This window comes from Centruroides vittatus, unplaced genomic scaffold (genome assembly GCF_030686945.1).
Source record: "Centruroides vittatus isolate TY-2023 unplaced genomic scaffold, ASM3068694v2 contig_345, whole genome shotgun sequence".
Lineage (NCBI taxonomy): Eukaryota > Metazoa > Arthropoda > Arachnida > Scorpiones > Buthidae > Centruroides > Centruroides vittatus.
Window position 1 is genome coordinate 874388 of NW_027122170.1, and position 23976 is coordinate 898363.

At 33.1% G+C, this 23976-nt stretch overlaps 1 protein-coding gene across 1 annotated transcript; it reads left to right on the forward strand.

Moving 5' to 3' along the window:
- The first annotated feature begins 1835 nt into the window (after window positions 1-1835).
- LOC136974167 (uncharacterized) lies at window positions 1836-22975 on the forward strand. Its single transcript, XM_067268970.1, has 3 exons — window positions 1836-2022; window positions 2316-3262; window positions 22916-22975. Exons 1-3 carry the CDS (start codon window positions 1836-1838, stop codon window positions 22973-22975), a joined length of 1194 nt encoding a protein of 397 aa, XP_067125071.1.
- Window positions 22976-23976: the final 1001 nt, after the last annotated feature.

Here is a 23976-nt window from a genome sequence, read left to right on the forward strand (position 1 = left end):
TCTATCGGAAGGGGTAGAAGAAAGGGAAAATTAAAGCAATTTTCTCCTTTGGTATTTAGTTCCGCGAATTGCTCCCGAGAGAAAGAACTATTCGAGAAAGATTTACTCGTACTAGAACCCATCGACACACGTTTCTGTCAAGATATATTCTATTTTGGAAGAGGTCATCTATGGAGAATTCGCTTCTAGCCGCACCGTCGATAACTCGACGACTCTTTAGTACCGTAAAGCCTTTACGCCGGCACCGTTTCTCGATACTTTCGTAATAATATTGTATTTTTCCGTCTCGAAATTGCCAAATTTTTCCTTATTTTTGGCGTTTTGACATCCGTAAGGCGCCGTTGATCTCGGTATCGTAGCGAGAAGCGCTCTCGATCTTCTTTCAAAGTAAAGAAGAAAACGGATAAATCTTTAAGTATTTTTATTACTTTATGTTAAAAGGAATGGTAATTTCGATGGTAAACTTAATTAATTCATTTATAAATTGAATTTTTAAGTAAGAAATGCGTTCCGCGGCGAATTCTTCGCGTTAAACGTTTATCGGCCAAACTCCCATTATTTTCTCGTAATTATACGCGGGATTAAATATTTAGTTGATAAAACGGCTGTAAAATTCGTCGCACGTAGTCGTCGATTCTCTTCTCGTCGGGGTGACGACACTTTTTATGTATTTTTAAACATTTCGGAAAACAAAGAAAGGCTTTTCTTTAACCCAGCTAATTACGTTAAGGAGAAAAGTGCGTATTTCTATCGGAAAAATTTGAATTTGTACCGAATTAGCTCTTATTGGTTTATCTACATCGTAATCTTTACGCTGCCATCCTCGAAGTTACGGTAGACGTCGGCGATTTAAAGAAACGAATGCGATCAAACTGTAAGAAATTCCGACGAAAATTAATTTAATAATCTGTAAAACATCGTCTAATTTAATTATTAAGCGTACGGTAACTTTTGAAAAGTACGCTTTTCTATTTTCTTACGTAGTTTGCGAGTTCTTCGCACGCGTACACTTTTGTCCGCGTATAAATTTATGTTTCTACGTATAATTAATAGTAAAACCTTATCAGTTTCGAATCAAATGGCTTACGAATCGCGCGGGAATTACTTTTGCGCTACTTTCGACGTAGAAATATCGAACATTCGAATCTAGCGCATCGTCTACCGAAATATTGGCATTACGCCGCGGTTCCAAATAAAATGTTAATCTTACATGGAACTCGTACCGCGGAGGTTCCGTCGCAGTTTCTGCCCAAATGTTTTTCTCGTAATACGGCTCCTACTAAAGATACTCGTTTTATCTTACCGCGGCTCCTACTCTCCCGCAGCTTTTACTACGTAATTTTGTCCCGCCGCGGCTGCCGAGATATATTTTTTACTTCCGTAGCAAATTTTGTTAGCGTTTTCTTAGCTGGCGTCGCCAGCCAACCGAACGGTTCCATCCTATCGCGGCTCCTCCGGCGCGTGAGAATTTTTAGAAGGAGCGGTTGTGGGTCCGATCCTTCCGAAAATTCTCACGTTTCCACTAAAGATACGATTAAAGATTTTCTCGATAATCGTCGTATTTACAATATTTCCATTTGTATTTTAAGAATTTTAGCTGGAAAACTTAATTTTTACATAAATTAATTCGTATTTAAGCCATTTTACCAATAATTCTTTATAAAACGAACGTTTTTCGAGATTAATTTGTAATAGGGGAAAAAAGTGAAATCTACTCCGCACGCGGCGCTAGTATCGATGAGGTCGTAAACAGACTGAGCGATACGTTGTCGGTTGTAAAGTACCATTTGTTTTTTCTTTAAACGAAAATCTAATAAATATTTTAAGTTTCAAAAATGCCAAGTACGTGGTGCCGTGTACCACATTGTTCTAATAGTGGTGGTCACAAGTTTCCAAAAAATCCAGCATTGCGAAAGAAATGGATTCACGCCGTTAAAAGAGCAAATTGGAAACCAACTTCGTCCAGTCTCGTGCGTAAAAATCACTTCACACCTGATCAGTATAAGGAGATTAATATCTTTGGTAAGCACATTATTTAAAGAATTATAATAACTGTACAATATTTTTTTCAAGCTATTAGCAATTAAGAAGCTTCAAACACCTCGCTTGAAAAATACTTGATGTTTACATCAAAAGTCTCTGTTTAGTTTTAATATCTAGGCGTGATAAGCCCTAACAGTAGAGGCTAGTTTTGAGCACTTACATAGCATTAATGCTAAGTTAACAAAGGATAAAAAATATATATAGTATCATGGATTTAATTGTTAATTCTTTATGCTAAATGAAAAATAAATAGATTTATTTTACTTTATTAGGAAACATCCCAGCAAAGAGACAACTGAAGGCTGATGCTGTACCAAATGTATTTCTTTGGTCTAAAAAACAGGCACCTTCGGTTGCGAGCAGACGAGCAAGAAGAGAAAACCGTGAACGCGAAGTTCGAGATAATCGTGATGCATGCTATATAATGGATACTGGTACATTAGAAATAGGAGGAGAAGTAATAATAGATGAGGAGGAGGAAAAGGCTACTTGTCTTATTGAAAATAATGTGGCAAGCACTATGGTCTGTGTAACTACACAGACCCATACTTTTGAAGTCCCAATGTCAGTTGAAAGATTTGAGTTTGACAACAATGCTATACGTTACTATACTGGGTTAGAGAACTACAATTCTTTCAATTTTGTACTACAAAGTTTGGGACCAGCAGCATACGGCTTAAAATATTACAAGTTTCAGGTTGTAACACTTGCAGTGCCAAACCAGTTGTTCTTGACTTTAATAAAATTAAGATTGAATACAGCAAATTTTGAGTTGAGTAGGATGTTTAGTGTATCCGAAGAAACAGTACGAAACGTTTTCGTTACTTGGATCAATTTCATGTATTTACAATGGCGAGAGTTGGATATATGGAGTGAAAGATCTCTTGTTGATACATACATGCCTAGAGATTTTAAAATGAAATTTCCGAATACTAGAGTTATCATTGATTCTCTAGAATGCAAAATAAGCAAACCAAAAAATCCTGTTGCACAGCAGGCTACGTGGTCGTCATATAAAAATGACAACACATTAAAAGCAGTTGTAGGTTGCGCACCAGGTGGTCTAGTAAGTTTTGTTTCAGAAGCCTATGGTGGTTCTGCAAGTGATCGACAGATTGCAGAAAGGTCTTCACTGTGTAAAATAACAGAGGCAAAAGACTGTGTAATGGCTGATAGAGGTTTTAACATTCAGGACTTGCTAATTACTAAAGATGTTGTGGTAAATACACCCACTTTTACGAGAGGAAAAGCACAGCCGAGCAGCAGTTTGTTATCTCGAGACAGAAAAATATCTAGTAAAAGAATACATATTGAACGTATTATAGGAATGGCTCGTACATATAAGATTTTGAGGCAACACGTGCATCCGACAGTAACCAAACTTGGCAGTGAAATTATATTTATATGTTTTATGTTATGCAATTTTAGACCAAGCATTGTTGGCAGAGATGCTTAATTTGTTTCACTGTTAGTCTAGCTCTTATTAATTCTGTATATAATGTTTTTTTCATTCTAGACCCTAGCCTAATTTAAGTTTTCCATTTATAGTATTTTTAAATTTTTGTCTGCTTATAAATTCTAAGATTAAGAATGTATACTAGCATACACAGTAAGGTCTTCATTATGGAACTTCAATTCAAAGTAATATAGTGGTTTTAAAATTTGTACTATAGTTGAATAAATGTTTGTAAATTTGTAAGCAAATAAAAAATTTTAATCTTTAAAACAAAATCTCTTTTTATTATTTAAAAAATTTACCATCTAGAAAAATTTTACATAAACTCAAATTGTAAAATAAAAATAACAATTAGCTCAATTATTTTATAAACTTAATGTTTATAGAACATCTTTTTTAAAAGAGCCGGCTTAAAATGCTCATGGAAAAACATAATTAGTGTTTCAGTCATGTCTGCAATAAATTTATCATCTCTTGGAATGATAAAAACTTTGAAGTCACTTTTTGTGTAAACAAACAGGTGAGCAACTTGTCTATTTGTCACTGCTAATTGACCTTGGATTTGATAAAAATAATCATGATTCCGTTTTAAAGTAATTTTGTCATCAGTACATTCCAAATATGGTACATTTTGCACATTCACAGGAAGTTTAAAACTGGAGTAAGGACATTTAACTTCTAATATTTTATCATCATCCACTAGCCCATCTGGACTTGCAGCTAAGAATGGGTATTTTGAATGAAGAAACATGCCACATTCTTTCACAGGAGTATTTTCAAAAGAATATGCTTCAATTGCTTCTTTTTCATACCTTAAGCCGTGAGAAATTGCCTTACTTTTTATTGGCCTACTTGACAGTAACGAGTCACACAATTTTAGTCTGTCTGCTGATTTTAATTTACAAACTTTTCCAAAGTTTGAAGATGTCAAACGCAACAAATGTTCCTTCTTCCAAACTGCACGTTTTCGTTGTAATCGGGTCTCTTTTTCCAAATGTTCTATGTACACCCTACTTGCTTCAGTTACATGTAAAGCTTTTAAAAACATTTCGGACATTGTCTAAAGCCCTCATGTTTGCTGGTTGCCTTAATTGTAATATCGGTATTGCACGACCACTTTGCATGTTCATTGCCAAATTAATAACTAAGTTTGTATAATCAGAGATTGAACTGCCAGATGGTCTGGGGTCAAATTTCATGTCTTCCAATCGTTTCCTTTTCATTCCTCTCTTCATTTTTTATTCACCTTTTTTCGCTTTCTCTCCTTCACTGGATGGAGGTCGCTCGGTAAAATATCTATCCAAAGAGGTTTGGCTTTGCCTACTTTTTAAAATGTTTCTAAAATGACTCGGGCAAATGTCATTAAACTGAGCGGCAATGCGGCCGGCGTGAACCTTTTCGGGACGTTTCTTTTCAATAAAATCGGTCACAGTCGCAATCAGAAAGAACACGCGATCGTGACGGTGGCGCTGCGAACTAACGTAACGTGGTACGGTGAGCTATCGTTCGTACCGCGGAGCAAAAATATGTTCGAATTTCGTGTCGTATACCGAAAATTTCGTACGTAGAGGTATTACTGTATTTAGTTTTGTTTTATATTTTTTGTGCGCATTATTTCTTGTGGGAGAGGGAGGGGGCCCGGTAGGAAAAAATGTCTTAGGCCCCAAAGTGGGTTAATCCGGCCCCGATCGTAACCCATTAATTCTTCACTTTTTCTCCGCGTTTTTATTTAAAACACGGTATTAAATATTTCAATTTTTCGCGTTAAGCCACTAAAATTTCGTAAGAACAATTAAATTAAACTATCTCGTATTAATAAATAAGATCAATAAACGTTTTTAAATCGAATCCGATCGTAATTCTGCCCGATAAATCGGGAAGGAAATTAAGAATATTAATAGTCTGTTCCGAAGCCGGTTGGTCGACAATAACGACTTTTAGCTCTTCCGAGTTTGTCCCGACGAGTAAAGTAAATAAGATGTCGATTAACCGACTTACGAGCCCCCCCCCACGGGTAACAAAACGAATGCTGTTTAAGCTTCGATCTACGCTTTATTTCAATTTATCCAAGGAAAAAATAGAACACGGATGAAAATTCGAACAAGTTCCAGATCTCGGACTCGTTTCGACGAAAGAACTTTCTTCTATTCCGTAAATATTATTTAAATCCGCGCTTGGTAAAGTATAAAGCGCGACGACGACGTTCTATCATTCCCTATTAAACATCGGTCGGATTTAAACGACTTTGTTATCGAGAAGAGTGTATACGCGTGTATAATACGAGCGAGTAATTCTACGGGAAAAGACGCGATAGTCGCTAGAGCATTAAAATCACTCTCCGCTACGGTGGAGAGCATTGGGTACCGAATTTGTAGTCCGTTAATTGTATCCGATTTAAGCGCAGCGGTAAACACCGAGTAGACGATTTCGACGTGGCTTATTAAATTCGTTTGGTAAAACAATCTTATAATCGAATTTCTAGATAATATTATTTCGTAGCCAAGACGAAAAACTAGATCGAACGCCATCGCGTGTTCTTCGGGTGGAGAGAATGCGCGATAAGATTTTCGCGTTAGAATCTAGCATCGTCCGACGCCGCGTCGCCACCGGTAGACTCTAACACTATCCGAATTTCGTTTACGTACGCGTACGATTTAATGGCAGGATCGTTTACCGATAAAATGTATGCAGTTTGTAGAATTTTACCCGCGCAAACTCGTTGGCCCATCCGTTTATCTTTCTAAAAGGGGGTCGTTGGTTTCGTTAGCCAGAAAAACGCGCGAGTTGTCTTAATTTCCTTCTCCCGGCCTAATCTAAATAGATAGATGCGAGTGTAAACGTCTTTTAAAAATTAAAAAATAACGTGGATTTAGCGATAAAAGACACTAAAGAGCTAGACCGAGTACGGTGGTCGGCCGCCGTTAATCCTACGTTTTGCTCCGTCCGATTCTTACAAAAATGCCATTCGATTAATTAATTAAACAGATTTGTGCCGACGAAAGAAAAGAAACTAATTCTACTTTCGGCGGAGAAAATCTACGATACGAATTTCGAAATTAAACGGATTTACCATTTGTATATCGAATTTATAAATCGTTACGGAGAACGTTAAAGCGGAAACGAATATTTTTCTACGATAAATTAGTTTTATAGCCTTTAATATTTAATATAATATAATATAATAATATTGTAAAAAGTTATTTTTAAACGAATTTATTGTCGTTGCTGGTCGAAATAATTGATTCGAATTCCCGAAATTCCATTTTCGTAGCCCAAAACTTAATTTTAAAAACGAATTTTTATATAAATTAAGACATTTTATTATTATTTTCCATATCTTTTGGGAAGAATTGTAAATATTAATGGAGGAAAATTCTCGATTAGATCTCGCGTGGTTTTATCCGGAAGATCGTCCTTTTCAAAAGTTTCAAAATATGACATTTAAACGAGAGAAAAATAATATTAAACTCGAATTTAAGCGAAAGATTTTTCAAATTTTCTTGGCGCAAACATCTTTAAATTTGAAACTCGACGGACGAAACTTATCGAAGCTCTAACCGAGTTTAATGGCGGTCTTAAGTAAAATTCCATTAAGTTAAACTTTAAGTGATTTAATAGGGGATTTATATTTATATTTTGCCAGTTGATAAGTTATTGAATGATTTTAATTTCTTAAAATGTAGGAAACTTTTTAAATCGCGCCACAGAAATCGTCTCGGTTTTAACTTTTGTCGTCTTAAAGTAACATTTAATGGCGCGCTACTACGACTCCCGAGTCCAATTTTATTACCGCAAACTTAATTATATTTTATCAAAAAAGATATTTTCATTTAAAGTGTAAGTTTTGCTCGTTTTTGGAGGAAATCTCGCATTCGTTTACAGTTTTAGATCAAAAAACTCCATCCTTTTTATCGGCTACGCAATTTCGGTTTATTATCGCGTAAAAGTATAAGTGTATACAGATAAAGATTTGAAGTTTGTCGCTGCCCATTATAGCGTAATGTACGTAGTATAAACAAATTCTCCATTTGTTTCGGCGAAAATTCTTTAGACTTAAAAACTATAACGTAATGGTTTTAAATTTGATCGTTTCGAAATAAAAATCGCCAGATTAACGGATTTCGTCCGCTTTTGGTTTCCCGTTAAGCGTCGTCTTCGTTTTCGATAATAAATACCGCCGGTGGCTTGTTTTGTACGATTTTAAATATTAAAATCCATTTTAAAATTATGCGGGGGTCGGAAGCGATGTAAAGTACGCGGGGTGGCCTAAGAGTCGGTTAAGTTTGTTTTATTTTTGTACGTTCCGGACGGACTCGCGTAGCCAATCTTAACCGAGTTTGTGCGCCAAAAACTATAATTAATTATTTGACCGAAAGAGCGTCCGTTTTTACCGAGGTTAACTGACTTTCGAGCCACCTGGCGTTACTCGAATCCGTAAATGTCTAAATACGGCAGCGACGGTCGAGAACGTACGGTACGTTACTCGCTACGCCAGAATAGTGTTTTACGAACGGCGATAAAGACGATAAACGGCTGTTTGCGTCGCGTGGGTTTAAAGAACAGAAATAATCTAAACGTCGGCCGTGATAATATAATTAATTTAAGTAGAAGATTCGTTAGCGAACTTTGGGAAAAATCTCGCTTTGTAACCGCGCCGATAATTGACGTCGAGATAAAATTTTAAACGTTTACTGACATTCTTTTCGCCTCCGTTTAAAGTAATTTTGATCGTGTTCGAGTGGAGAATGTCCTTTTTTGCCGATAAAATATCGTTCCGCGCGCATCGAGCGGCGCTTAAAACAATTAATTTAATTACGTCTCGTCGTCGTTAATGTAAGTTACGCGATAATTTCATTATTATAAATATCAAATAAATAATTCCAAACCCCGCCAGTGAATTTTATAAGAGAATGCCGTCCCTAAGGTAATTATTATTAAAGTTTTGTATTAAAATAAACTCGGAACGAATGTTAGAACTAAATATAATTACGATCTGTCCGAATCTTCTCCCCGAATTACATTAATTGGCAATTGTTAAAGGAGTAAAAATGACAATATTTATGAGCTAAGATGTGCGCGTAAGAGTTAAATTACGTATATTATTTAATAAAATTACAATTTTTAAAAGTCGACTCTTGCGTGTCGGGCGAAAGAAGTTGTGGGCGTTTATCTTCGTCTCGTACACGAAACGGGAGGTCCCGCTCGATCACTCGATAAAGCGGAAGGTTTAGTTATTGGCTATGACAAAATAATAATAAAAGTTATATTTTCTATCGAGCCACTCGAGACGAGCCGACGCTCCCGAAGTACGTTTGTAAATTTTGGAAAATTTCTCTGGCAAACGATAAAAACAATAACTTAATCTGATTTGCGTAAATAACTAAATTGAGTATATTTGAAGATTGGTCGAATGCGGTGGCGCAGAATTCGGGTGACGAGATGTATTGTAAGAGCGGCCGTAGGCCTTAAAATCCGCCTTTCGAGCCACCCTATTCGTTAAAAAGTGTATAATTTAGAATGATTTCGAGTGGAAATTGTTTATCTTCTCGATTAATTTACGCGATAAAATTTCTTAAATTAGATTCGTATATTTCTTTTTCTTGGCATCGATCTCGTTATTTATTCCGGTTTATTAATATTTTACGAAATTTATCTAGTAGACAAATGGCGGAGAAGGATAAAATACTTTGACGAAGCTTAAGCAGAAGAGCTAAGAATCAGATTTACTGTAAATTTAGTTAAGAATAAAAACTTTTTCGAATCCGAAACTAGTTTGCCTTCTCTTTTTGTTGGAAGAATTCTATAGATTTTCTTGGTTTTCGTTAGTTCGAATACCGTAATACCCCCTGACAACTCCCTGTTTCGTAAAGAAAGGTTCTTCCGAGTATTTTACTTCGTACACAGAAACAAATAAGTAACTTATTTAAAAAATAATTATTATAATTAAAAAATCGCTCTTAGATCCGTGTTTATATAAAACGATAAAAATTTAAAAATATTAAATTATTTCTAATTAACTTCGGGTACCGAGTACACGGTAGTTCTACACTAGCTTGCCGCTACTATAGGCTGGTCTGACCCTAAATGGGGTTGGCTACCACGGTTGAAGAATGAAAAATAATATTCTACTCACGCGTGTGATAAATTATGGGGTCTCAAATGGGCTTCCGTCCGAGTTCTTTTCGATAACCAACCGCAATATTTAATCAATTATGAGGGTGTTAACGGGGTTCTAATTTGGATCCCCCTATATGATTGTAGCGCGTGTATATGTATAACGTAGGGCACGATAAATTATAAAGTCTAGACAAAGTTTAAAAATACCGACAGGCTATTTATTCGTATATCAATATATATATACATATATATACACTTTGTAACCGCAGAAAATACGATATTTCAATAGTCGAGAGAGTAACTTTGTATCGATTGACATTTCCATTTCTTCCGATTTTTTCTAAATTCTTTCCTTAATTCCACGATAGATTCTTTAAAAATTCACGACAATATCGGATTACTCGCTACTCTTTCCAATTTTCATTTACCGTAGTAAACTTTTTTACAGGAAAAAATGGAAAAACGTATTTATATCTTAGTTTACATATTTACAAAAATAAAAAAATCCCTTCTTTGAAATTTAATATTAAATTAATGTTTATACATTGCTTGAACTCTTAAGACACTTTTAAGTAAGATCTCGTAAGATCATATAAACTCCATAATTTTAACTGATGAGAGATTGTATATCTGTTTCGGACAAAGTGATTAATACGGCATTATGAATAATGACCGACAAAATCGAGCATTGTAATAAATTTCAATAATTTATCAAATTGACCGGTCGTTACGAATACCGCTATCACCTAGTCGGGCAAAACGATGATAATAAGTTGAGGAGTGATCGTACGACATGCGCTAGCCAATCGGCACTCGGTTGCGCGTGCGTATTGCGTTTAGTACCGAATTTGGCGGCAGTCGCGACTGCTTGTGCTCTCGACGGATTCCTCCGGAGGGGAGCCGTTGGCAGGCCGCCGATTGTTTAACGTTACTAGTTATTTATTCACGGTAGTTCTTGAACGCACGTATCGATAACTAGTATGTATCGATATCTAGTAACGTTAAACAATCGGCGGCCTGCCGGCGGCTCCCCTCCGGGAGAAAGCCGTCGAGAGCGCAAACAGTCGCCACCACCGCCGAGATGGTGCACGTAGGTAAAATTTTGCCATTTAATATAGTTAATAGTACTTAGTTTTAAAAGATTACGTGTTCTTTTTAAAATACTTTGAAATGATTAACAAAAAATAAATATTTCTAAATGAAATAAGTGGAGGTTTTTTAAATCAAATTTTTAATTCGGTACTAAACACGATACGCACGCGCAACCGAGTGCCGATTGGCTAGCGTATGGATGATCGTTTCTCAACTTATTATTATCGTTTTGCCCGACTAGGTGATAGCAGTATTCGTAACGACCGGTCAATTTAATAAATTAATCGATATTTATTACACTGCCCGCCCTTTTTGGTCATTATTCGTAATGACCGGTCGTTACGAATAATGCCCGATTAATCACTTTGTCCATAACATATCGATTCCGAATAACCGCCGATGATGGCGCCACTTGGTGCCAAACACGCGTAACCAGCGAGCCATCTTTAAAACTTTTGAAAAAAAAAAAAAAAATAGCAGACTTAAAAGGTGTAATTTAATTGCAAAAATTCAATCTTAATTAGCTAATAAATTATAATCTAATTTTCTTTTTAATTAATGTTTTAATTATAATATATTTTAATACATTCGTGAATTACTTTTTCTGTAATGATAATTGGGACCATTTGAGTTTTTTAAAATTCATAATTCGGTCAAAGTAACCCCAATGGCGGCGCTGTGGCCGCGCTTCCGACCGTTCGGGTTCCCGGCTGACCTTCCAGAGGGGAGCCGCCGGCAGGCCGCCGTGTGCTAAACGTCACTAGTTATCGATTCACGGTAGTTATTGAACAAAAGAAAAAAAGGAAACGTCTACTAAAAACATAGTTAATATAATCTAACGTAACCTAACAGAAGCGCCGCCATTGGGGTTACCTAAGTATACTTTAACCCATAATTTAATCGAGTTTTAGATCAATTTTAGAATTGTTTAGTTTAGTTAAAAGTATTATTTAATTTTAAAAACTTTAATTATTGAAATTTTAAAATATTTTTGATTCCAATTCCAATACCATTAAAACTATGTAACGCACAAAAAACGATATTAATTTAATTGTTTTAACAAAAATAAATATATATTTAATTCGAGTAAATAGACGATAGAAATAATAAAAATTGATAAATTGTAAAACTTATCGAAATTTCAACTTTTGCAACTCCCAGTCCACACTCGGGCACAACGCAGTTAATTTAAAATACAAGGAACTTAACGTTTTAGAGTGTTTTCGAGCAGGCTACATCGAATATTTTAACTTACTAACGACGTACAATTTCTTTTCTGGCATATTTTCAAACCGTGCGTAATTACTGTCGAAAGAAAATTAAGGTCTCGACCACGTCTAGGAAGGAAAAGATGGAAAAAACGACGATCAAATTCTCATTTGAGATAATTCTGCAGGCTGGTGTCGCATAATCTACATCTACAGCCGGTAATCCCGACGGATTTCATCAGACGATAATACAAAGAAAAATGTGGAAGCGCATTATCTGATCTCTTACCCGATATCTCATTCGGCTCTGGTTACTCCCGCGATAAAAGGAACTACAAACACCAAACCCGGAGTCAATAACAGGAATATTATTAATAATTTCGCTTCCATTTTCAATATACGACCTTCGGTGGACAGGTTTACGAAAATGCACACTCACCGCCATCTATCGTCTGGTAGGCGAAGTAAATATTTCCCGAATAATTTAGGCTTTTGCCGTCGTTGACCGTACAAACAGGTTACGCGAATGTAGCCGTAGAGAATAATATATGGCCGAGATAAAAGTAAGTATCTATCCACAATGGATTTTGCTGTCGGGAGAAAAGATTATATAAAAACGTTCAGTTTGTCGAATCGATGCTCCGATATCAGACAGCTTTCTCTTCGGATGTTATTTCCGAAGCAACTCTAGATGGAAGGCCGTTCAATCATCCGCGCGTGTTTCTTTTTTCTTCCTACAGATGTCACATTTCCGATTTCCCACATTTCGAATCCGCCGTCGCCTTCTCCACATTTTCCTCTTTGTTCCGTAGAAAACCCGAAAAAATACAATCAAATCTTTATCGAGGAAAAGTCTTTTCCATTTCTACAAATGAAATTGATGAAATTTTCGTCGACGGAGAGTTCTCGCGGCGAAAAACACTAGTTTTATGTAATTTTCACTCGAAATTTTCATATTTAATTAATATTTATACGGTATTAAAATTAATATAATTCGTTTTTTATTTTTATTTCAAACAATTACAAGAAAAAATATTTTGATATTTATTTTCTGTTTAAAATGTTTCTTTAACTCTAGAAATAATAATTAATTTTATTAAAACCAATTATACAAAATCCTATTAAAATATATTTGATTTCGTATTTTTCTGTAATTTATTTTTTATTATTTAAATAAATAGTAAAATATGTAATTAAATTAAATAAACTTTTTTCTCCATTTACGCAACGTAAAAAACTACTTATTAATTTAGAAAAAAATTGTATTCGGATATTTTAATTCATAATTATTTTAAATTTAAAGAGTAATTAAAATTTTCTTCTTTATAATCTTTAACATTTGTTAAACATTAATTAATTTGATTATTTGGCGCTATTTATTTTTAGTTATAATTAAACAGTTTTACGTTTAAACGTGATAAAAATATTATTATTATTACCAAAATTGAAAATTATCGAATGGAAGTTTTTTACATTTTCTGCGTTTTTAACAGTTGCATAAAGGTGATTTCGGGACGAGAGAAAATTGTTTATATTCCATCTCGAATCGCTCACACCGATGCGGAGCTTCCGTATTATTAAATATTAAATTTTATTATTAAACATTAATTTAAGAGTTTATCCGTATAAAAAGAATTCAAATTTTTAATACATTTTCCTATAATTAAACTCCAAGAACTAATTTCGAGATGCTCTCGTCGATGCCGATCCAACGCTTCTTTTTCCATTGTAATAAGCAAACCGCTTTTGTAATTAAGAATTATTTTAAGAGGTTGTTTTTAGAAAAATTTTAATTTAAAAAATTATAAATTCTAAAAAAATAGAATTTTTAATTTAAATGAGTTTCGAATGTCTTCTACAGCCGCGGCCCTTCTTTTTTTCCTTCTTTTTTAACGCGTTTTCGTCCTAATTACTTTAATTAATTTATACGAAAAAATCTCAATGACGTTTTCTTCGACTAAATAGAAAATAAATGGTGCGTATTAATTTTTATTTCGTTTTTTAAAATTAATTTAAGCTTACGTAAAACGTTTCTCTTAAATTGAATAAAAACTTGGAAATGTATGAAAGTATATTCGATTTTTTCGAATATAAGTATATAAAAATGCCTTTAAAAGCCACGAAAATCGTTATAAGAAAAATATATAGAAATATGTCCCGTGTGTAATGTAACGGAAGAATATATTCGAACGTGCGAACAACGGCCACTGACGGGAAAGTTGTTCGGAGTTATTTCGTTCGCAATTTAAAAAAAAACCTCCCGAGAAAATGACCGCCATTTACGGGTGTCCGTTGTTGGGAGGTTGTTTCGGACTCGACTGTACGCGATATACCGATCGCCGTACTCATTTCTGGTAAATAAGCGAAACTTTGTTGTTTACATTTAACTAAAATTATTATTCAGAATAGTTTATAAATGAACAAATTAAAATATTCATTGGCGTGTACTTTATAGAATATTAACGAGTCGTTCTACGTACCTTTGCGATACTTTACGACTTCCTCTGTTCGCGAAATGTGGCAGTTAGTTCGGGAAAATTTACAACCGTTCGATGTCGTTCTCGAAATAATGGCATCGTTTCACCGACGGTCTCTAAAAATGGCTATTATCTAATTGCTAGATAAATCTTTATCCATTTTTATAAGTTTTTATTCGTCTATAATATTAGAAACTTCATTTTTAATTTCCTTTTTCAGAAAATTAATGCATAAATTAGGACGAAAAGAACCCCGGAACTTTTCGGAGAGTGCCCTAAAATTTACAAAAATCTTTTAAACTTAATATTCCAAATGATAAGATTTTTAGCAAGCTTATTTTATAATTCTAGAATATGGAATAAAAAATTACGTTTAAAATAAATTTTTATTCCGTAAAATATATAAATTGTAAAATAAATTTTAGTCACGAATGTATCATAAAATTAAAAAAACGACAACGTTCTTAAGAAAATTAAGAAAGAAACCGATAAAGATTGTTTTTCGAACATCGGTAGTCCTTCGCGATTTTAATAAGGTTAAACATTTCAAAAGCTTATCACTTATTGTTTCGTTTGAATACCAGTTTCAATGGCGATTGGCTAAAATAAGAGAGTCGACGAGGCGATACGTCTAACGATCGTCTTCTTTCGCCGATTTCGGCCAATCTCGTCGAAACTAATACTCAAATTAACCAATAATCGATAAGCTTTTGAAATATTTAATCTCACTTATATCGCAAAGAACCACTAATGTTCTAATTACAATTTAACTATGTTTTAAAATAAAATTATCATAGTGAAAATAAAATTTGTACTTTTAACTATATTTAAAAGTTTCAAATATTGAAATGAAATTGAATTATAAAATTTTTAAGGTATTTTAAATATTAATTATATTTGCGACGATGAACTTGGTTGTAAGTATTACAATAAATACATTATTTTAGGGTAAAATTGAATTAAAATATAAAAGTTATTTTATTTGAATAAATTTTTAATTTTATTTATATTTAATTAAATAATTTTTAAATGATTTCTTGAAGTTTATAAATTAAAAATACTTTATTAATGTGCAAATAGCTGGAAAATTTCTTCTAAAAATTCGAAATAATTAAGCTTTTCACAACAAAAATAAATAAATAAATAAATACGTATGCTTTAGATAGTAAAAAAATATTAAGTATAAATTATATTTTATAATGAGAAATAATTTTAAATTTTTTATAAAATATTTAATAGAAATAAAGTCGATCCCCGCTTTCACCACTCAATTATCTTCTGGAAAATGTCGTAAACCGAGCTCGGCGACCGCTGTAATTGGACTGGCGATATAGCGAATTCTCGGGCCGAGCGACATCGTTCGTTGTAAAGAATAACAGGACGAGCAGAATCCTTCGCTATATCGGGTAGTCTAACCTAATTACGGTAGACTCTCGATATAGCGAATTTTGAAAGCACTAAGCTACACCATTCATTATTTCAATAAGAATAGTAAGACGAATAAAATCGTTGGCTATATCGAGAGTCCATTTTAACTAAAATAAAGTGAACTCTCGACATAGCGAATTCTCAAAGGGTCGATGTATTGTAAAACCTATAATAAATGGCAAAATAAATACGGCAGCTTTTTTTAATTCTTCGCCTCTCGGATGTGGTTAAATTAAATCCGCCGTCAACACTCGAAGATTTATTTTGCATCCGAAATAATCCGAAAATATTTAGGGGAGACCGGGGCAACTTCGGCACGTTAAGAATAAGTTCAATTTTGTGTAATAAATACTGCTGTAGACTGAAATAAAAGCGTTGTTTATTGTCCACCAGATTGTAACCTTACCATAGAACTGGTTAAAATCAGTTTGGAAATAAAAATAATTATAATAATAACAACTTTATAAAGAGATAGCGATTGCCGACAGTAATGGAACAAGACAGGGAGGTATATAAATTTGTGTTATTAACAATGTATACGTTGGAATTCACTATTAAAACAAAGAAATACTCTTCCAAAGACCTATTTAATATTATAACAACGAAATACGAGATCAAAGGCATATTTAAGTAAAGAAAATGTAAAAAAAAATTAATTACGAAAAAAATGAAACAGATAATAAATGAAAACATTATAATGCAAGTTAAAAGCAATATAAAGTAAAATGAATTAGTGAACTCAAATAAACAGTAGAAATGAAATATGCTTAACGGCAAATTGTTTAAGATAGGCAACGCTGCCGAAGATGCCCCAATAGTGACGATTTAGAAACATTAAGCGGAACCCCGAGAATAGGTACTAAGCCACGATCTGGTCAAGTAAATAAGTTAATGTTTTATCCTTCTAACAGGAAAAGCGACTTTCGTTATTATGGAATTATAACAAAACATGCCAATTCCATATAAATGGAAGCAAAATATTACATGAAATTGAATAAAAATGACAATTTACTTGTTAATTCAACTGCGCTTGTTAGAGAAAAATACAAACACCCCATTCGACAAGCCACCAATAAAACTCAACTGCCTAACCCCTAAAGAGAGTCTCCTTTTATTTTGTTTCTAAAAAAATGCGATTGACGAACTTGCCCCGGTCTCCCCTAAATTTAATTAAAAATCGATTTAAAAACAACGCGTGGAATAAACTTATTAAAAGTGTCGAGTTAAATCAGTCATTTAAACATCATCATCTTAATGATCTCGTGACTTAACGCATAATTAAACACTTATAAGGTATCTTTTCATTAAGCTGTTCTTTAAATAATTCTCATTCTTATCTTCGGCTCGTGGTCGAAAATAATAGAAACGATTCCATTCTTTGGCAAGAATTCCTCGTCGAAAGGGTAGAATCGTCGAGGTGTAACAAGAATTAGTTCGATGGAAATCCTAGAAATTTCAATTACAAAATGCAATTAAACGAACGAAGAGAAGAATTTGTCTCTATAATATGCGCCGTTTCATTTCTAAATAATACATCGATAAGGAATTTAATCCTTATAACTTTATCGAGAATTGAAGATGCCCTTCTTTAGCCGGTGTAATTACAAATTCCTTATCGCTCCATTGATTTCGCGAGTGTTAAAAGCTTAATTTTCTCCTAAATTTAACCTTTTTATAATAAATGTAATGCACTTTTTGTATATTTACGATTCGTTCGTTCGTATCTTTATTCTTTCTGGACGATTTTATTACAAACGTACGAAAGAGCAAATCGGGAAAGATCAAAAGGAGAAAACTTCGAAGTTTAAATTAGTATTGTTAGAAGTTTCGTTTCTGACAACAATATTAAAGAGAAATCTTTATCTCTCGAGTTTAATTAATGGTCTAGATACTCAATTAAATATCTAACTTTGCAGACTCGAGTGTTAATTGGAATAACGAGGCGAAGATGCCAATTTTTCTAGGAAGGAAAAAAGAAACACGACGAGTGGATAAAAGAAAAGTACGTTTAATTTCGTTAAAAATGTCGTAAAAACGTAAAATTTTATAAATTATCGATTAACTCGATTAGAAAAATCCTTAATTATAATTATGAAATTGAATTAATGCCAATTTATATATAAAAATATCGATAAATAATGGTTGGTGCAAACATCTACCTTCGTATTACGCTCTACTTTGGACTGTTTCTTATATAAAATTTCGAATAATACTGTATATATTTACAATATTTTAAAATGTACGTAAATTGTAATTTGAGTAAAATCTAGGGAGAATTTATAACATTTAATTATATAAAAATCTAAGACGGAGTTTATTTTACAATTAAAAGAAAGAAACGTTAGGTGATGTTAAATATGCAAATACTAACTCAATGACGGAGTTCGAATGCGGTCGGGGAAAGAAATACGAGCGTATCGAAAGTGGAGGAGAACGAGCATCTTGTTCGTATCTCTCTTCGTCACTAATTCATCAAAGCTCGTTTATTTCGAATCATTCGGCATTCCAAAACCAGCCAGAAACATTTTTCCCGTGTTAAAATTTCATTCAATTCATTTTTATGCATTCGGCACTTTGATATTATTATACACTGCCATCCGGAAGTTAAATTTGAATTACAGTTTCGAAGGAAGCGCTTGCAAGTCGAGCAGCCACCTGCTCGAGTTACAAGCGCTCTCCTTCGACTCTTTTGCATTTCTGTACGATGATGGAAGATATAAATTAGTTCAAATTAATTTTTTTCTTTTTAAAGCCAATTTCTATAAAGTTCTCCGATTTCTTTTTCTTCCTCGTTTACAGTTAAAATTCGACATTTTGCATTCTTTTCCTACTTTAATTCGAGAAAATGCATAAAAAATGACAAAATATTTGTGAAAAATTGTAAATATAAACTAAAAACAATTTATTCGCGATTATACGTAAAAATAATACAGTTATAAACGTATATATTTACGCATTTCTTTATTGAAGTAATACGTGTGTCGCTAGTAATTACAAGATGGCGACGGGTAAAAGGTATAATCGAGTTATCCTTAAATTACTTTTCCTTAATTAAATTGATTATTTTTACGTTATTTGTATATAAAAATATACGGTAAGATCTTTTTAGGTTTGTCTATTCGCGCGAGACATTTTTAAAGGTTTTGGACCATTCGATCACCTCTACGCGAAAGACGCGGTGAATGAAAAGAGGGAGAAAGAAAAACAACGTTAACAATTTGAACCTTTGAAAGGCGCCGTTTACGGATTGGTTAGTGTAAAAATCAATTTAAATTCCTTTTCCTTTTGCCGCAGCCAGAAAAAAAAAGTCTTAAATGCCTTGATTTTTTGAAATCCCGAATATGTAGCGACAAGAATTTCATTTTAAAAATTCTTTAAAAGTTTGAAATTATCCGAGAGAAAATTAAGATAATTGAAATTTTTGACGCTAATTTCGATCAAACGGCGGGGGAAATGCGTAAACTTTTTAATAAAATAAACATTGCGCTATAAGATTTTCGTAATAAAAGCTCGATATAACGCGCCCCTACGTAGCGCCACCCTGGTTACGGCGCTTCATTTTAGCACCGCACTCGATTTAGTTAGTTTTTCCGAAGGAAACAAACAATAGCGCTAAATCGAGGTTAGTATATATAGTAAACAGATATTTCGTCTACTTTATAAGTTTAAAAATTTAATAAGAAATTTAATCTCGAGTCTGATGTATAGGCCTATTTCTCTTCCTACGCGTTACTATTTCAAACGTGGCGGTAGGTAAAACTTGACTTACTTTTTTTGTAGATCCAACGAAAAATCAGTAAAAATTGGTTAGTTATTACATTTTTAAAAGTTTTATTCTTTTATTTACCAATTTTATGTGTTATATTGTATTTTCTGTTGTATATTCGTGTAGCGGCCGTAGGATTCATCAGTTCTGCACCGCGCTCCTCGCTTATCTTCCACGCAAAGAAGCTCTATTAAATAAAAATATTTTTTATTTCATAATTATAATTTTCTTTAAAATAATTTTTGTACTTTCGAATTAATAAATTTTATTTATTAATTGTCTCTTAACGCGTGCAAGAAACGTCGAACTTCTTAAGAGATCCTCCGCGTGGATGAGATGCTCTCGAGTATACTCGATTAAATATTATTGTTAAAAAATGAAAATACTTTTAAATTGAAGAAAACAATTAATGAAAGAATTAAAGAAATTCCTGGAAATGAAAAAAATGAGCCAGCTGACGAAATCTTCTCGTGTCCCCGCATTCGTACGCTCCGGTTCGTGGGTCGATGGAATTTTCCGACGTCTTAACGATGTTGTCTCCGCGATTTCTAAGATGTCTTCCAGACAGCATTTTCCAGTGAAGAGATTCTGGTGTACCGGTTGGCCCGTAAGCCCCTTAGCCGAAGTATATTTTGTATTGAGAAAGCACGCGGGTTTAAAAGTATGTCGCGGTTAACCGGCTTTTGGCCACCCGTATAATTTTAAATACTTTTTTAAAATATTTAATTGCATTATTACGGATTTTTCGGGCAACGAGTTAGGAGATAACGATTAAAAAGTCTTCTTTGATCCTTCGTATGGCATTGACGAGAACCTACCTTTATTAAGATTAGTTAGTCTCGATGAAACAGACTCGAGCCAGAGATAAAAACACCGTTTCCTTGCGGTGAGAGGGTCTAGAATATTGTTAATTATACCTTTATCCTTATTGTCGTGTTTATGAGAAATAAAACACACATTTACTCTCAAAAAGTGCTTTATGTGTTTCTTCGTACGAGAGCATCCTTCTTCCTCTCTTCTCAAGTATTTTTTTCTAGTCAACGAAACATCCTAGCAATTAACTTATGATCCTTAAGTCGAATTTTGACCGTTATTTGTGTAAAAGTTATAAAAATAAGAATAGAAAATTGTTTGTTTAATAATTCAAAGTTAAATAAAAGATGGATACGGATGAAAAAGTAGAAAAGACTGGGGGTTATCTCGGGGAATAGAATATAGAAATAGAAGAAGGCCCTGGAAGAGCCTTCTTCTATTTGTATATTCTTCTTCTATTCCTAGAAATCCTTGAGAAAGAGATCTCTTCTATTCCTCGAGAGAGAGTATCCTTCATCAAGGATTCTCTCTCTATTACAAATTGTTTACAAATAATTTCGTAAAATTTAATATAAACTTTTTTTTTATATAGAATTAAAGAAAAATTTTATTATTTTACTCTTTGAATATTTATAAATTAATTTATATTAGACTTATTAGATTTTAGAGAAATCCTTAGTCTAAAACGCCGAAGATTATTCTGGAGATGCATCACTTAAAAACGAGCAATGGCATATTAATAATTAAATCGATTTTTAAGATATTTCCATCTCGCTCTTCCTTCTCTTCCCGACTTATCTTTACTGCAACCAAAGACGGAGACGATCGGCGAGTTTTTCGATAATTAAAAAAAAAGAAAAAAAACAACTTTGTAATTTAAGCATTTAAAGTATTTAGAATTATAAAGACCCATTTAGAGTATTTTCACGTAATTATTAGCAAGGATCGTCATTTATAATTTTGTAAGCATCCTTTCACTAAGTTGGAAAATCCAAAGATCTACTTAAAATGAATTACTTTACCTCTTTCTTATTGACAAATTAACCACTCTGGATGATAAATTTACCTCCTCATTCTATAATCATCGATATTTTTAAAGCATTTTTACTCGAGTTTAATCGAAAGAATTAATCGCTTCTCTCTTAAGCTCTACTTAAATAAACTTAAGAGAATTAAGATTTAAAGGTATTTTTAATTAAAAACTACCGAAAAATATGGAAGAAATATATCAATTCATTCATCGTCCTTCAGTTAAGAGCATTATTTAAAATATCGAAATGTTCAATCATCATTGGCATGGATATTTTCAATACGAGATGATGGAAATTCTATTTTATCCGATGATAAAAATATGGAAGAAGGTAAATTCACGTTATAAACAAGTCCTTCCAAAGTATATTTTATAATTAAAAATACTGTTTTGATGGGAATAAAAGGCGCATTTATCATCGAAGATAACAATTGTATGATTTGACCTTATTATCAGCGCTTAGGAAACTGAAATGCAGAAATGGAGAAAGCTAAAAATGAACATTTCGAGATTTTAAACGGTTTTAAATTGCAAAATAATAATTTAAATTTTTTATAATATAAATAATTAAAATTGTAATTAACTGGAAATTGTAAATTATGTAAATAAAGTATTTTTATTTCGATACGAATTTATTAGATCAAAATCACATTTTATTCTCGCGCTTCTTTCGCACAGTATCTCGAATGATGATGATGATGCTCAAACGTCATCGTAACTACTCCGGTTTTTGCTATTTTCTATTAATTCATTTTTACGAACATCCAAGATGGTCCTCGAGCATCATCCAGACGTACAGTACGTGTACACTTAAAAGATGCCAGAGAAGAGATCAGAACGTATTAATTCGAGGAATTTCCATACAGTTTATGTACATATTCAATAAATTAATTAAGTTAAATCGCATAAAATTAATTTTCTCATAAAATATAATAAATAATACCAGAGAAGAAAATAAAACCCTTCATTTATAATTATTTAATTAAAATCCTGACAACTTTACGAATAGAAAGTATCGTCTTTAAATTAAAGATATACTTGTAAAATCTCGTTGGAATTAAAATTTATTTTTTGATTTTTTATGTGAAAAAATCCTCCATTTCTTTCTAAACTTTTCAGAAAAATCTTGGATAATCCCATATTCTTCGTCTACAAACCATTATTTAGTACGAAGTCCTCCTCCTCATTCTCTCTTCCTCTTCTTCGGTGCTCGGATAAGCAGAAAGAAAATTCTAAATGGAATAAAAGTAAAATTTAGAAATTCGATTTATCAATTTAAACTTACAATTTACATCGGCAGCTGTCGAGAATATCGAATAGAAGATGCTAAGATGCTGCCGTCTGTATCGAGAAGAGCACCGAGAGCGGCTTAAAGATTCTCGCACGAGATTAAATTATTTCACTTAATTTTCCAAAATTAATTTTTACTAAATATAAACATTCTAATTTCGATATAATACATTACGCTTTTACTCATTTTTATAGCAAGAAAAGGAAAATCACGAGTGGAAAGGAAGAGAAATCCGAGATGATCCTTCTACTTAAAGTAGCCATTAGTCTATCAGAAAAGATTTTTTTAAATCTAATAAACATTTAACTAGCTGTTAGAATTAATCCTTTGATAAAAAGGACTATTTAAAAGGAATTTCTTAGACTAAAACTATTAACACCTTTTTAAGAAGACAGTTTCGGTTACGAGAGAAATTGTCACCGAATAAGCTCTCCCGAAACTGTAAATGTCTTAGAAAATTGCCTAGATGACCCACAAGGCTACACTGTCCGCTTATGTAGATCCGACTCGAGAATCCACAAAGGATTCCAGGTTCTAACTACATTTTTAATAACTCGACTACAAAAAACAGCCTCCTGGCATTAAACCGCCCATTTCCGTCAAGTTAAGGTAAAGTAAACATGTCTGATTAATGTGTGGTTTATATAAACCTTCTTTTTTAATAAAAGTTTGGGATTTAAGCATCCTTTTACACATTAATTTATCTATTCGTCCTCGAAGCTCGATCACGATCGAAAGATGATTAAAGAACAATTTATCTAGAAAGAATTTGCAACATTGTACAACTTGCAAACTAATTTTTATAATTGGTAAATCTCTTAGACTTTGAATAGAAGATTAATCTCTCATTTCTCCTCCCCTTCCCTCTATTACATTTTGATAAATCGATTGTTTTAAACTCCTTTGGAAGTTCTAATCCTTCTTAACAAGTTTTTAATCAGAATTTTCTTCTAGGATATTTCTGGAGATTTATAAATAAATATTAAAAGAAGATGGGAGAAACGAAACATAAGTCATCGCAATGGCCCTTCACTTAAAATTCTAATTTACAGTTTAAGGCCTTTTGTTTTCTGTAATTTTAAAGCGTATTAATCCCTTCGAGTAAGAGAGATACTCGTACAAAAGAGCACTAAGAGTGTTTATACTATATAAAAAGACAGAGATCTTAAACCGAAAGACACCGAGAGGGCCTTACATCACACAAAACGGTACTTAGTGCCATTATATGAAATTTAAGGCCCTAAGATTATCTTTT

Bases quoted from the DNA above. Each gene is read 5' to 3' on its own strand.
- LOC136974167 (XM_067268970.1), top strand. From the start codon at position 1,836: ATGCCAAGTACGTGGTGCCGTGTACCACATTGTTCTAATAGTGGTGGT. The intron at 2,023-2,315 runs GTAAGCACATTA...TTACTTTATTAG, and splicing joins TAAGGAGATTAATATCTTTG to GAAACATCCCAGCAAAGAGA. The intron at 3,263-22,915 runs GTAAATACACCC...TCATTTTTATAG, and splicing joins TAATTACTAAAGATGTTGTG to CAAGAAAAGGAAAATCACGA.